Genomic DNA, 13,278 nt, shown 5'->3' with positions numbered 1-13,278 from the left:
AAATGTCATTGTCTTTGTCGACGATAAAATAGACATTATTTTAGTGTTTCTTTTATTTTCCTTAACTTTTCGGGCCCGCAAACAACCACTATTTTACCTTTCAAAAGGGCGACAAGAAAAAGGTGAGGTTCAAGCACTTTGCACGAAAAATATCTAAAAAAGCTGGCCCGCCCTGATGTGATGAGAGAGAGCTATTTTGGACATACCATAGATACCTAGCACAAGGGATAGGGGTGGTATGTGTTTTGGCCAGTCTAGGAAAAATTGAATCGAATCGGTAAGCTGGATGTGGGCTCGAAAAGGATGGTAAACTGGCCAGTTCGAACGTTTTAATAGAGCAAGTAATTGGACAGTAAAAAAAAATGTTAAAAAATATAAATTTTTTTAATAAAATATGAAAAACATATTGGAAGAATGATTAAATAAAATACATCTAAATTAAGTTGAAAATATATTTTAAGAATCAATTTGTATCTAAAAGTATTTTTAAAATTTTTCACCAAAAAAAAAAAATGTAAAAAAGAGTAGTAATGGCCAAAACAATTTCCAACATTTGCCATAATGATGAAAAACATTAACAAAATGTGTTGCAAAGAAAAAAACTAATTTGTTGGGAGTTTATATAAGTTGTTTTTAAAATACCAGCCGGTCACCAAAACTGGCCGAATTCAGAACCTGCCAATAGCCGGTTCTAATTTAATCAGAGGCCGAATTCAAAACCTGCCAATAGCCGGTTCTAATTTAATCAGGTGGTTACCTGTTAGGACGCCCGATTTTTCTTTTAATGGCTTGGGCTGGCCCTAATACGATCAGGGCATGGACTAAGGGTTGGGTCAAGTTTGAGGGCCTGGCTAGGCTGAGGTCATGAGGGCCTGGCGGGGCAGGTCCTGGGCCAAAGTTAGCCCAGTTTGGCTTGGGTTGGCCCCTTATTTTTCTTTTAATTTTTAATCTTATTGGCTGGCCCGGCCCTACGACTAGAGTCAGGCTTGGCTCAAGGCCCTTTTGACGAATTTAGTGCCGGGCTGTGCCTTGGCCAGACCTTTGGATACTAGGACTATGCTAGGGCCGGGCCACCGGACCTACTGTTTCCTGATCGGACTCCAAAAGGTCGGGTTCAAATGAAAGAAAAAATGTTCGGTTCGGTTTTTTATCTCTCTATTGGATTCTTGATGGTGAGGGTTAGAGAGAGAATTTCAGAAAGAGACGAAAGTTAGAGAGAGAAAGAGGGCCAGTCCTAGGAGGGACACCGCGGCGAAACGTGGCAGCAGCGACCGCCCCATCGAGACCGCTGCCGTCAGACCACGTGGCGTCGCTCCCCAACTTGAAGGGCTGCACTCCCTATTCCCCTACACGTGGCGGAATCTAGGCCCTTCACCTATCGACCTCACGTAGCCCACTTGGCGGGCCCCACCATCCAATCCCTAAGAAGATCCCTCCTCTCGACACAATCATCTCCTCGTCGACACGTCAACCCAGCGGGCCCCGCACCACTCAACTTGCCTCATATGAGCTGTCATCCCCCTCCAGATTCCTCCACGTGTCGAGAACCAAATCATGTATGAGCACGTGTCGGTACGGAGCTGGTCAAGAGCAGGCCCTGTCCCATGGGCCCCGCCGTGCACGTGTCCCTTTCTGGTGTCAGCAATAACCACGTTTCGTACGTCTATTGGGCCCTAATGACGCACACGTGCCGGTTTCCTGGATCGATTCTATTTCCAGGAGCAACCGGTTTATTGCCACGTGCCGGTAGGAAGCAAAAGGATTACTGTTGCGCCACGTGTCCCGGAAACGTTGGTTAAATTTGGCGGGGCGATAAAATGACGCCGCCGCTAAATGTGGCGGCTCACCAACGTGTCCACAGGGGAGGGCATCGAGGGTGGTCAGGTGGACACGTGGCAGGATTTGCGGCTTTGGAGCACGTGGCGACCGTTAAAAAGGCCGCGAAACAGATGAACAGGAATTAGAACCTGGGAAAATTTTGGTCTCCTTCTTCGTCTCTATGGGCTCTGCTCCCCCGTCTTTCTGTTGGGCTCTGTTTCTCTCCCTCTCTAGAAATCTCTCCCTTGTGCTCCATTTACTTTCGATTCGCTGCGTCTCTTTCTGAATCTGCAGCGCTTTTGTCTCTTTGAATCGTTACTCTTGGAACCTAAACTGTTTTATATTCGGACTCTGATTCTTCCTCTCTCTCTCTGGTTTTTGCCGTGTTTCACTCTCTAAATTTGTTCTTTGTTTCTTACAGTTGTTTCTTCTCTTTTGTTTTTAGGTGTACTTCTTGTCTCCATTCTATCGTGAAAGTTTGCTGTGATTGTAATATTTTTTTATTTATTTTTTAATAGTTTGTTCATATGGTCTGGTTTTCCGGCAAAGGAACCTATTTTCTGGTTCTTTAGCCGGTGCAGAAATCGATGCTAATGAAACCCCTAGTTTTCGTCTCGATTGTTTTAAGTATTCGACTATAGAGACGGAAAAGATCTACGGATTCTTGTTCTCGCTTCTGTGTTTTCGGAGTTTCCAGGCCGGAGATTCTGTATCCTGTATCCCAACCAAGAATCAGAAACTAGTTGAGTTCCCGGTCATTTTGAGATTTGACGGTTCAAAGCTTTCTTTGTAGAACAAATACTCCAGTCCAGAGCAAAAGAAAAGACGAGATCCTTAATAGGTGATTGTGCTTTCTCTCTCTAGAGGGAACAGGAAACAGAGATACGTGATTCTCTTTCTCAACGAAAAGGAAAACGGAGATGTTCGATACTTAATGGTTTTTCTCTCAAGAGCAAATAGTAAACAGAGGTAATCTCTGTCTTTCTCTTCAAATGAGCAACCCCATTGATTTCTTGTTCTCAAAGGGGCAAAGTTTGAGGCTTTAGTGAATGGCTCAGGCCACTGATACCGAGAACTTAGGGCTTCGGTTCCAGATCTCAGTCGAAGAACAGTGCCATAGCTCAGGGACCATTGCTTTTCCAAGAGACCTTTTGCAGAGGCTTATGGCCTCAGATAACAGCTCAAATAAACTTTCTGGTGAAAATTCTGGCCCAAACTCACTGGAAAATGATCAAAAAATTGACTGGGGCCTCAATCTAGGGCTATCTTTAGGTGGGCGCTTTGGCCTAGATAGATCATCGTCTGTTATAGATCCGTCCACTAAAGGGCATGGAATCCTTCGATCCTCTTCACTTCCAGCCACTTACTTGCCAGAATCTTTGACTATGTTACCGGAAAATGATTTTCCGTCGACTGAGAGGCAGATTCAGGCGGCAAGAAGGCTCGAGGTCAAGAAGAAGAGGGAGGAGAAGCAGCAACAACAGATGATGAAGAGGAGGAAGAGTTTTGATGGTGATTATTTTGGCTTTCAGGTTTTCGGTTCCAGAGATGAAGATCGAGCAAGTTTGACTGATGATCGAGTAGGGTTTCAGCCTTTGAGTTGCAAAAACAAAGATCGAGCAACTCTGGATGAGGATAGATTAGCGTTTCTGGCCCGTGACAAAGATCGAGCAGCTTCGGATAAGAATCAATTAGGGTTTGCTCCGCCAATGAATTTCAGGGATAAAGTTCAAGCATCTTTACAGGAAGAAAAATTAACGTTTTCTCCATGGGGTTGTGGAGATAAAGATCGAGCGAGTTTAGAGGCTGATTGTGCTGGAACTGAGGTGTCAACAGCTGGGGAGGCAAGAGAGAAAGAGATTTGCAGGGATGCTAAGCCAGAAACGCTAGCCCTAGGTCTTAGTGGCCACATGCAGAGCACTAGTGGAAATGAGTTGCCCCCTTTTCTCTACGGTTGGCCTGGCCTTGCTCGAACTTCGAGCCTTAATAACAGTGGAAGTAACAGTACTCTGTATCAGCCAATAGCTTCGAGGCCATTTGCTCCTTCTCCTCATGCGTCTCTGGTTTCTCAGGGTAGTAGCTCCTCTGGATTCTCTGAATTTGATAGCAGATCAGCTCCAGGTACATTAAATTTTGTGGGTATCTTTGAAATTATGAACCTTCGTTGTATTTCTTTGATTTTAGGTGATGGGTTTTGTTCTAGTGTTTGTTCACTTAGATTTTAGGTACAGTTTTGTTGTATTTTGTTGAATGGTTAGATTATTGAGTTATGGTTTTTCTTGTATTTTTGTTTTCCTGGTTCTTGAATCATCTGATCTTGTTGGAAGTACTCATATTGCAGTGACCCCTTTATCACTGAGATATATTTGCAATTTCACATTTTTTTCTGGGACTTCTAAATCTCGGATGATGCTTAGAATAATATGCTAGAACATGAGTTCCCTAATTTACATATCTCTTTTGTTCAATGAGCCTAGGGTGAATAGTGGTTTGAATGCAGGATGTGGAATTTGGTTATGTTGGGTGGGAGATTGAAGGGTGAGATTTAATTGTGGTTTGGGGGGAATTCAGAATTTCTCCATTTGGAATTTGTCTGTATAGAATGGGGCATCTTGACTAGTCTTTGTCTTGTGCATTTGCAGTCAAAATCCAGAAATTGGACAAAACAAAGTAGCAGAGTTAAAGTTGATATTTGATGAAAAGCTTGGTGTGGACTTAAAACTGAAATGAAAGAGTAGGAAAGGGTATAAGCTTAAATATTATGAAAAGCTGGTATTAGAACGGTTCTATCTATTTGAGAATGTGGATTTGGGGCATGTAGTTAAGAGTGGTGGCAAACATGGGATATTTTGGGAAATCTTCGAGGTGTCCTACCCTGCAAGTCCTAGAGATTCTAAATCATTAACTTTGACATGGGGTGTCCTTACCTCTCTAGAAAGATCTAATTGGAACCCAAATTGAGATTGAGCCTTACTTGCCTTGTTTGGCACTGTCCTGAGGGAAGTGAGACTCAGGCAGTTCCAATGTCTTCAATTTCCTGGTAGTGATGAACCTTGAGTTCTACCTGAGGATGTCTTGATCAAATTTTAAAACTAGGCTTGGGCTCAAGATTGACAAGGTTCTGAGTTTGAGTCGTTTTGGTAATGGGAAGGATCTCATATCGATTCATGGGTCGAACTCATCACAGATTTTGAATGTTGTTGGGAATGGCTAGTCTTTTGCAGAGGATGGGTTGGAAGGAAATTCGATGGGGTGGAAGGAGATTCAATAGATGGCAAGTCGGCTTGATTGATTCCTTCCTTAATCATGAAGCTACTAACAAGTGGTATTAACTATTAAGACACTGAAGGAGCACGAGAATCTTATACGACTCCCTCCCTCTTAATAGAGTGGACCGTTACCCCCTTTGTCTCTCCTCTTAATAGAGTGGACCTCAGTTTTGCCGATGACTATTTAGAGTCGCCCAAGTTTTAGAGCACTGGTTTTGATAGAGCTTGGCTGTTTTGACAAATGTTGCTAGCACATGCCCCACACTTAAGTGGCATCAGCAATCAAGAGATGGCTTGTATTCACCAAATAACATTAGAACTTAGCCATATATACCTTTCCAAAAGTATGCTTTCAAATATAGCTTGCATGATATAAGCTTATAGACGTGTCCATAGCATGATGGCATGGATTTCTACCGAAACACCACCTGCTTGGTTTGTATAGATTGATTGACAATTTGCTAATGATAATTGCTTCACAAACTCAAACCCTAGTTGGGGGGTTTCTGATGCATATTCTTCTTTCTCTTAACTTGCTGAGATACGTGACTCTAGAGTATATGCATGGGTCAGGGAAGGCATGCATGACCTATTTATTGTGGCTATACATTGCTCCCAAGTATTTAATTGGTTATCCAACTGGTCCCACGAGCAATCAATCAAGTCCATGTATTCTTTCTATAATTTTACCATATGGTTACACACTGGAGGATCTGGTTATTGTCTAATTCATCCTTCTGGCCAATGGATATGCTCCAAGTTTTGAGTTAGACCTTGGCTCAGTCCATGCAAAAGGGTGTCCTATTATTATGACGAGAATCAAAATGTATCAGTACCGGGTGCGATAATGGGCCCCCCTTCATGATGTCAGAATATGACCCCTGTAAAAGGAACTGTATGGTCCCTATTCGTAATGTACGGGTTGCTTAAAACCTTAGTGTTTAGTGTCTTACATTTAATTGTGTTATGTACTTACGTACCACTGGTCATGACACTGGGCTTCAAAGTTTAGTATCATAACAATACTTGGCATTTAGGATTTCTTGTTGAGATTCACGTTATGATGCACTGGTGTGTATTATACTGTACTAGTGTTATGTTTCAAGTATGAAACATAGATACGTTTCTCTACAAGTTGCTGCATGTAACCATGAATCCTCTTCTGCCCCTAGGTTAGCCAAGAGAGCACTGACAAAATAACATCTGTTTTGATGATGTTAGATATATTTAATATTCCTATTCTAATACTACAATGGATTGGACATTTTCTTCTGCCCTTGAAAATGCAGATCAGTCTTGAAACCTAGGCTCCGAGGTCTGAGTTAGTTAATCGGGCAAAATCAATTTGCTCACGGGCACCCCAGGCTGTCCAATGAAAAAAAGAAAACCAGAAAAAATTTAGGAAATTGCTAAATATCCAGAAAATATACAAAATAAAAAAAGTGTATACACCATGGAATATGAAAAGGATTGATGTTATTGGGTTAGATATTAGATAAATAGGCAAATCCAAGGGAAAATAGAAAAAAATTACTCATAAAAAATATGAAAATTTTAAAATAGTATATACCAGTGTTTGAAAAATCGGTGACACGATCCGGAATCGTTCGATCCAGATTGGATATCGTTCAGCCCTTCCCGAATCCCAGATTATACCGTTATTGCCGGTTCTATCACCATAGGCTGCTACATGTCATTACGGTTTTGAAAATAGGTCGCAAAACCCACGTGTCATTATGGTTTTGAAAATAGTCGAAAAGTCCACCTCCACCTACATCGGAAACAGTGCCGCTCCTCTACATCATAGCACTGACAAGCACAACCCCGCCGCTTTTCATCACGCACGCAATAAATGGTGCACTTTTGAAAATTCGATGTGGGATTTGTCTCTTTTGTTCTCTCGCATCTTGACATTAAAGCTACATGATTAATCTCCATAACTGCCTTAGCATATTAAATTAAGCGTCATTTGATAACGTGCCATTGAAGCATGCTATTTAATTTATGAACCGTAGTGTGTCCTACTAAATGAGCGTGTCAATTTAAATTAACCTTAGCGTGTCACATTCCCAAATTAGCTTGTCATATTAAATTAGCCTCATCAACATATTTTTTTTTAATTAAATGAATTGATTAGAATGCCAAATTTAAAAATTGCCATATAGAAGTTTTTGCTATATATTAGTAAAAATAGTTTTTTCGATAGGTTTTATTACCATATTATTTTATTTTATTTTGTAGCTACTGTACATGTTGCATATAGGCTTTTTTTTTTTTTTTGAATTTTTATATTTTTATTTTTCATTTTTTAGGTTATTTTTTTAAATTTTTTTAATATCATAACATAAAAATTTATTGGCTGTTTTATTTTTATTTTTAATCATATAATATGGAAGCATTTTCTAATAAGTTTTTATTCATGTTTATGGTAATATTATAATTAATAATCATACATTGATAATCGAATCTTGTATTTTATTCATTAATTTACTTACATTATAAATTATGTAATGTATTCTTTTTTCTTATAGTTGTAAATAAGATTTTTTAAATTAGATGATATTATAAGACATTTTATATTTATTCTTATTTTTATAGTAAATAATTATAAAATATAAATAAAAAATTTCAATTTCATCATATGATATTATAGTTAGGTTGCGATAATTTTGGATGTGTAAAGCGAATCAATAAATGCTTAATACTTTGATGCGACTCTAATTTCACTTTATATGGGAAATTATTATTTTTAATCTTATAATATTGACGTTTTTCTAATGTTTTTAAATTATTTTGATGCAATATTATAATATTATATTATAATTAATAATTATACAAATATTCAGACAAAAAAATGTCTCAGTATTCACCTATTTTTACAAAGTAATGATAGTACATAATGCACCACTCTTAATTTCTTTTGGAAAGTAAGAAACACTATTTTTAGATATTTATAGTGATTTTTTGAAAAACTTTTGGGAAAAAAATTGCCTATTCTTCCGATTCTCCGATCCGATCCACCGATTCCCCAATCCTACACGGGTATGGGTGTGACCGATTCGAGTCACCAATCTGTTTTTTTAAACCTTGGTATCTACAAAAGCATAATTATAAATCATTTGTAATTGATCTAGTAAACAATAAGCCGATTTTATGAATTTTGAACTGAAAAGATAACACTTAACAAACATATAGATACCATGCAAATCAATGCCAAGCTTCCAGTTACAATCCCAATGGGAACCATCATACCAGATTTGGGTTTTGAATTCAGTTCTAGGTGATCCGAGGTCTTGATAATTTTAGGTAAGTTCGATTTTTTTTCTTCTTTCTTCAGAAACATGCTTATGATTGGTAGAAGAACTTAAAAGTAGGTTCACAGAACAAAATCTATTGAAGATTGGCCGACTGCTGTGAAGAAATCACAACCTTTCAAAATCAGGCATAACCTATGTGGAAATCTTCGATTTTCATGTACATCAGATTTGATTGTTTTTGCTCAAATCTGCACTATGTGGTAGATAAATCATGAAAGAGCGGTAGTATTGCTGAGCTTCATGGTGAGGTCTCTGACTCCATTCTCACCAAAAAATAGGGGCCCAAATCCCTACGGACTTATCACTTCTTTTTTGTTTTTTTTTTTTTGACTTACCCAAAAAAAATATCGTGAAAGATCAAATTCATGGGCCAATTTTGGGCTCAAATCAGCCTCTCTTTCAGAGAAACTGAATTATCATGAAAACTCGCCTGACTACTGTAGTACTTTGGCAAGTTTCTATAGTACTTGCTGAATTCTGTAGCCGTCCCGCGTACCCCCTTAGTTGGGGGGTTACAAGCTTGGCAGCCTGCCGAGCCTGAGCAACTCAAAACACTGGTTAAGAGTCTGCCATTTGGCACACATTCTATGAAAAGATGACACATTAGGCTTCATCCTTGCAAGTGTTCGCCATTTGGCACACATTCCATGAAAAGATGACACATTAGGTTTCATCCTTGTAGGCGTTCGCCATTTGGTGCACATTCCATGAAAAGAGGACACCTTAGGTTTCATGCTTGAAAAGTTTGCTTTGAAACAAAACCTTAAGAAGAATAAGGAGAAAAGTCAATATTTGTTCCAGGGACTCGGAAAGATTCATCATGTTCCTTCCAAGATCGCGTTTTCACTGCAGTTAGGCTTCTCATCTTCTCCCCTTCCCTTGCACACTAGAGATTTATGACTCAAATTAGGCCATCTTTAAGCAAACAGCTAAAGTTTTGGCGTCCCAATTATTTATAACAATCCCTACACAAGAATAATTGCCCAAGAATTCTCCATTCTGTGTTGAGATCTATCTAACACATAGCCTCGTGTACTTGGTAATTACACCACCCCAAGTTACTAGAAAAACAAGACGGTGGATAAGAAGCTAGAAGCTAGTGTCCGACACATATATGAGGCTCGTATCATTCACCATGTTTATAGGAGGCTGAACTCTCCTCGACACCATAAACTATGTGGTATGTATTCATCTTTCATCTTGCCCCCAATCCCATTTAAGTTTTTGCTCTCATTGATACCTCGTCCTATTTTACATACCACGGCAAACCTACACATGCATCTGTCAACCATTTTTTCCACCCAGATGTCGCAACGAGAGCAACATATCTCAGAAGTTGTTCTTTCTCTTGAATATTTAGCATACAACTTTTGTTTATGGTATATTTTTGGCTGAGTTTTCCTCCCGCCCCCCCCCCGCCAAAAAAAAATTGTAAATCATTGCATGGTATATTTTTGGTTGAGTTTTCCTTCCCCAAAAGGTATTATATCCTCTGTGTTCCATGGGAATATAATCTTGGAAGAATTACGTAGATGCCATTCTTTTCATTTTAAACAATATGCTGACATCTCTGTGTTATTATTTGCCAAATGTGAAAGGGTTGTTTTGTGTCACTTTGGCCCTCAGTTTGGGCTCACGATCCCTGCACGAACTGAAAAAGGTGATCAACCATGATTCAAAATTCAATAATGAAATATTACCATGAATAAAAATTTGCTAATAGCTTTATCGAGCAGGTTAAGCTGCTTCTGGCATCTCCTTTCACCCAAACAGATGAGTTGTTCCTCCAACCCACCGGAGAATATTAGATTACTAGCATGGGGCTCATATTAAAAGCTGCAAAAGTATTGGGTTATATGAGTTGTTAAAGCAGCTGAAAAAAGCCATTGGAACACCAACAATATCCAAGATTTTCATTATGAAATTAAAAGAATAGCGAACATGCGTCTATTTGGTGCGACCTGTTGAGGAATATTTTTATTTTCCGACTACTGGATTCGGTTAGTGATGGCATAGGTAGTCAGAAATGTCATTCACCAATTGATTCCAAGTGATTTATTTTTAGTGGAAAGATGAAATTGGGAGTGTTTTCCTGATGCTGTGAATTGCCTAGGGTTCTTGTTGGTCCCGTTCGTTTGTAAATGCCTTGAACTTTCCATGCACGTGGTTGAATGGAACACTCTTTTGTCTACTTCTATTATATCGCCACGAGTATCTGTCAAAATTTGCAGAACTCAAATTTCTGGTTCTTATATAGCTATTATGGGTTTCCCAATAAAAACCATGGAATGAAGTAACAGGGTGGTCTTTGATGCAGGGGGAAGCAGTAGCATCGAGGCTAAAAGCCCCATGAGTGCGGAAGCTGGAGCGGAAGCTCGGGTTCTCCCTAGGGGTTTATCGGTGAGTGCGGATAAAGGAGGTGAAGCTCGGGTTCTTGCTAGGGGTCTATCGGGGAGTGCGGATAAAGGAGGGGAAGCTCGGGTTCTTGCAAAGGGCCTATCGGCGAGAATGCCTTGTGTTACAACGAAGGGTGAGGGACCGAATGGTAAGAGAGTGGAGGGTGTTCTCTATAATTACAGTAAGGGTGAAGAGGTGAGCATTGTCTGTGTTTGCCATGGCACTTTTCTCACTCCCGCCGAGTTTGTGCGCCATGCTGGCGGTGGGGATGTCGACCACCCTCTCCGACATATTGTCGTCATTAATCCCTCTCCTTCCTAGAGATGGAGAGCCATTGCAGGTAGCCAATCTTAGAGAGAGAAACTACGTGATACCTCTCCTATAGAGAGAATACATGATTAGGAGAGTAAATTAAGCCTCGCAAGTGGGGGGAGAGAATAAATAAGACCTCTCCCCAAAGAGAAAGAGAGGAGAGAGAGTACATGATGCCTCTCCTAAAAGTAGTAGTTGGGAGGGATTTTCACATGTACCTGCTTGTGGTTTTTCTCGCTTCCTTTTTCTTTATGTTTGTTTCTTTTGGTGGACGTGGCTTTGGAATGAATTGTACAGCTCAAATTAAGAGGAAATGGTAATGTTGTTACTGTCTGTAATGGTGTAGATTTGGCAACTAAATTAATGGGGAGAAGTGGACGCTTTCTAATATGGACGTGGTTAGCATGCGTTGGCCATAAATATATATTTTTTAAATATAATTTTATCTTAATTGTTTAAAAATATGTAATCTTTAATATGGAGGTTAGGAATATAAACAAATAAATAAGTTTTAAAAATTAAAATAATAATTATATTAAGAGAACATTTGGAATGTTAGTTACTATGGTTTTTAGATGGATCACCTATTTGTATCCGTTTTAAATCTGGAAGAGTGATGTTTTGTACATCGGGTACAAATGCGGTTGAGCCTGCATGAAACAATTGTTTTAATATTTGGGTTATTTTTGTCAGCGGTCACTATTCTTACCCAAAAAAATTGAACGAATTAAATGTTTCTTTGGTGGCTGGAAAATTGGAACAACAATGAGGCGGCTGGAGATGGGCCATTTTACTTTCACTATTTCACTCACCTGGATTGTAATGTAGAAAAGCAAGCATATTATTGTGAAGTATACAGTAACACATATTACAGAAGAAAAAGTATACAATAAGTTTTTGTTTTGTTCGAGTCACGATTATTGATATATGATAAGAAGGAAAGTATGTACTAGGATTTTTGTACGGGGAAGTTACATTATTGATGTAAAGAAATGTGTAATTTATTGGGCACAAGTTCTCGTCACATTTGATGACAAGGGATTTGGATTCTTATATTTGAGGACTAAAGATGATCATGTTCTTGTACTAGGGTTGAGCTGTCTATAGCATATATAATTGTAGGGTGTATTTTCTGGATGCATAATTTAATGATCAAGTACTTTGGAAGATATGAAATCAATGGTCGGGATTAAGTCCCAAATGGAAATTGAATCAAGAATGGACGGTTGTTAAGCATATGCAAGGTCGACGGACGATGGGACCGTATGAGAGATCAATAGACATGTTCTTTAAGATGTATCAAGTAAATGTACCCCAAATACTATACATGGGTGTAATAAAATTAGGGCTTGCCGTCAAGGGCATTAATATGTATTGAAAACGTCAGCCACCATATAATTAAACGGCTAGGCTCACCTAAAGACTAGCAAAAATATTTCATTCAAATTATAGGACTTATATTCTCATGGTCATTATATGTTTCTCTACACAATACTTAGGAAGTTTGGATATAGACTGATATATTTTGATGGCTAGGTTGTGTTAAAACTCATCAAATTATATCATAATGAGGTTGAAATTTTGCAGACATTTCTTTTAAGGCCTTGTGTACCTCTAGTCTTCAAAGTCATCGAAATTGGACATCCTTCGATATATCTCTTGATCTATTGGTTGTCAAGATATCACTCGATTGAGAGTCCCTCGTCTTACGTGGTGATTGACATGAAATCTTTGGAATAGTGATATTTAACGTATGGTGACTTTCTTCCTAAGGTTTTAGTTTATTTAGAGATGATTTGACCCCTCATTGGCAGCCAACGCTTATAGCCCTCGGCTGTTAGGCATACATACTGTCAGGCATATATACAGTAGCCAGGATGACCTCCGATCATTAGACTAGAGAGTTCTTTTAATATGTGAAGGAGTTTTCTCATGACACCTAGACCATTAAATTCCTGACTTAGTACATTACTCACTATAGGAAGATGGTATCACAGAGATTTCCCATGTGAAAGCGGTGAAGTTGAAATATTAGTCATCAAATTGTTTCATATCTTAACCATGGGACCCTCATAACTCCCGGAATGTGAGGAGTTTTCACACTAAATTTTGTGGAGATATTTCTCATGACCACATCTACAACATATTCAACTCCTATGGTCAAT

General features: G+C 39.0%; 1 protein-coding gene across 3 annotated transcripts; it reads left to right on the top strand.

Moving 5' to 3' along the window:
* Window positions 1-1,845: 1,845 nt before the first annotated feature.
* LOC18435765 (uncharacterized) lies at window positions 1,846-11,446 on the top strand. 3 transcript variants are annotated; one of them, XM_088849440.1, is made up of 3 exons: window positions 1,852-2,787; window positions 3,351-3,939; window positions 10,722-11,446. In XM_088849440.1, the coding sequence occupies exons 2-3, from the start codon at window positions 3,528-3,530 to the stop codon at window positions 11,120-11,122; spliced, it is 813 nt and encodes a 270-aa protein (XP_088705566.1). In that variant the 5' UTR covers window positions 1,852-2,787; window positions 3,351-3,527; the 3' UTR covers window positions 11,123-11,446. The 3 variants fall into 3 exon arrangements, with proteins under 3 accessions (XP_006845867.2, XP_088705566.1, XP_088705567.1); XM_088849441.1 differs by having other exon boundaries at window positions 1,852-3,015; XM_006845804.4 differs by having other exon boundaries at window positions 1,846-3,939.
* Window positions 11,447-13,278: the final 1,832 nt, after the last annotated feature.

Source organism: Amborella trichopoda, chromosome 10 (genome assembly GCF_054954075.1).
Source record: "Amborella trichopoda isolate Santa Cruz 75 chromosome 10, AtrichopodaSantaCruz75HAP2 v2.0, whole genome shotgun sequence".
Classification (NCBI taxonomy): domain Eukaryota; kingdom Viridiplantae; phylum Streptophyta; class Magnoliopsida; order Amborellales; family Amborellaceae; genus Amborella; species Amborella trichopoda.
This window is presented reverse-complemented; position numbering and strand designations above follow the sequence as displayed.

Bases quoted from the DNA above. Each gene is read 5' to 3' on its own strand.
- LOC18435765 (XM_006845804.4), top strand. From the start codon at position 2,868: ATGGCTCAGGCCACTGATACCGAGAACTTAGGGCTTCGGTTCCAGATC. The intron at 3,940-10,721 runs GTACATTAAATT...TCTTTGATGCAG, and splicing joins TGATAGCAGATCAGCTCCAG to GGGGAAGCAGTAGCATCGAG.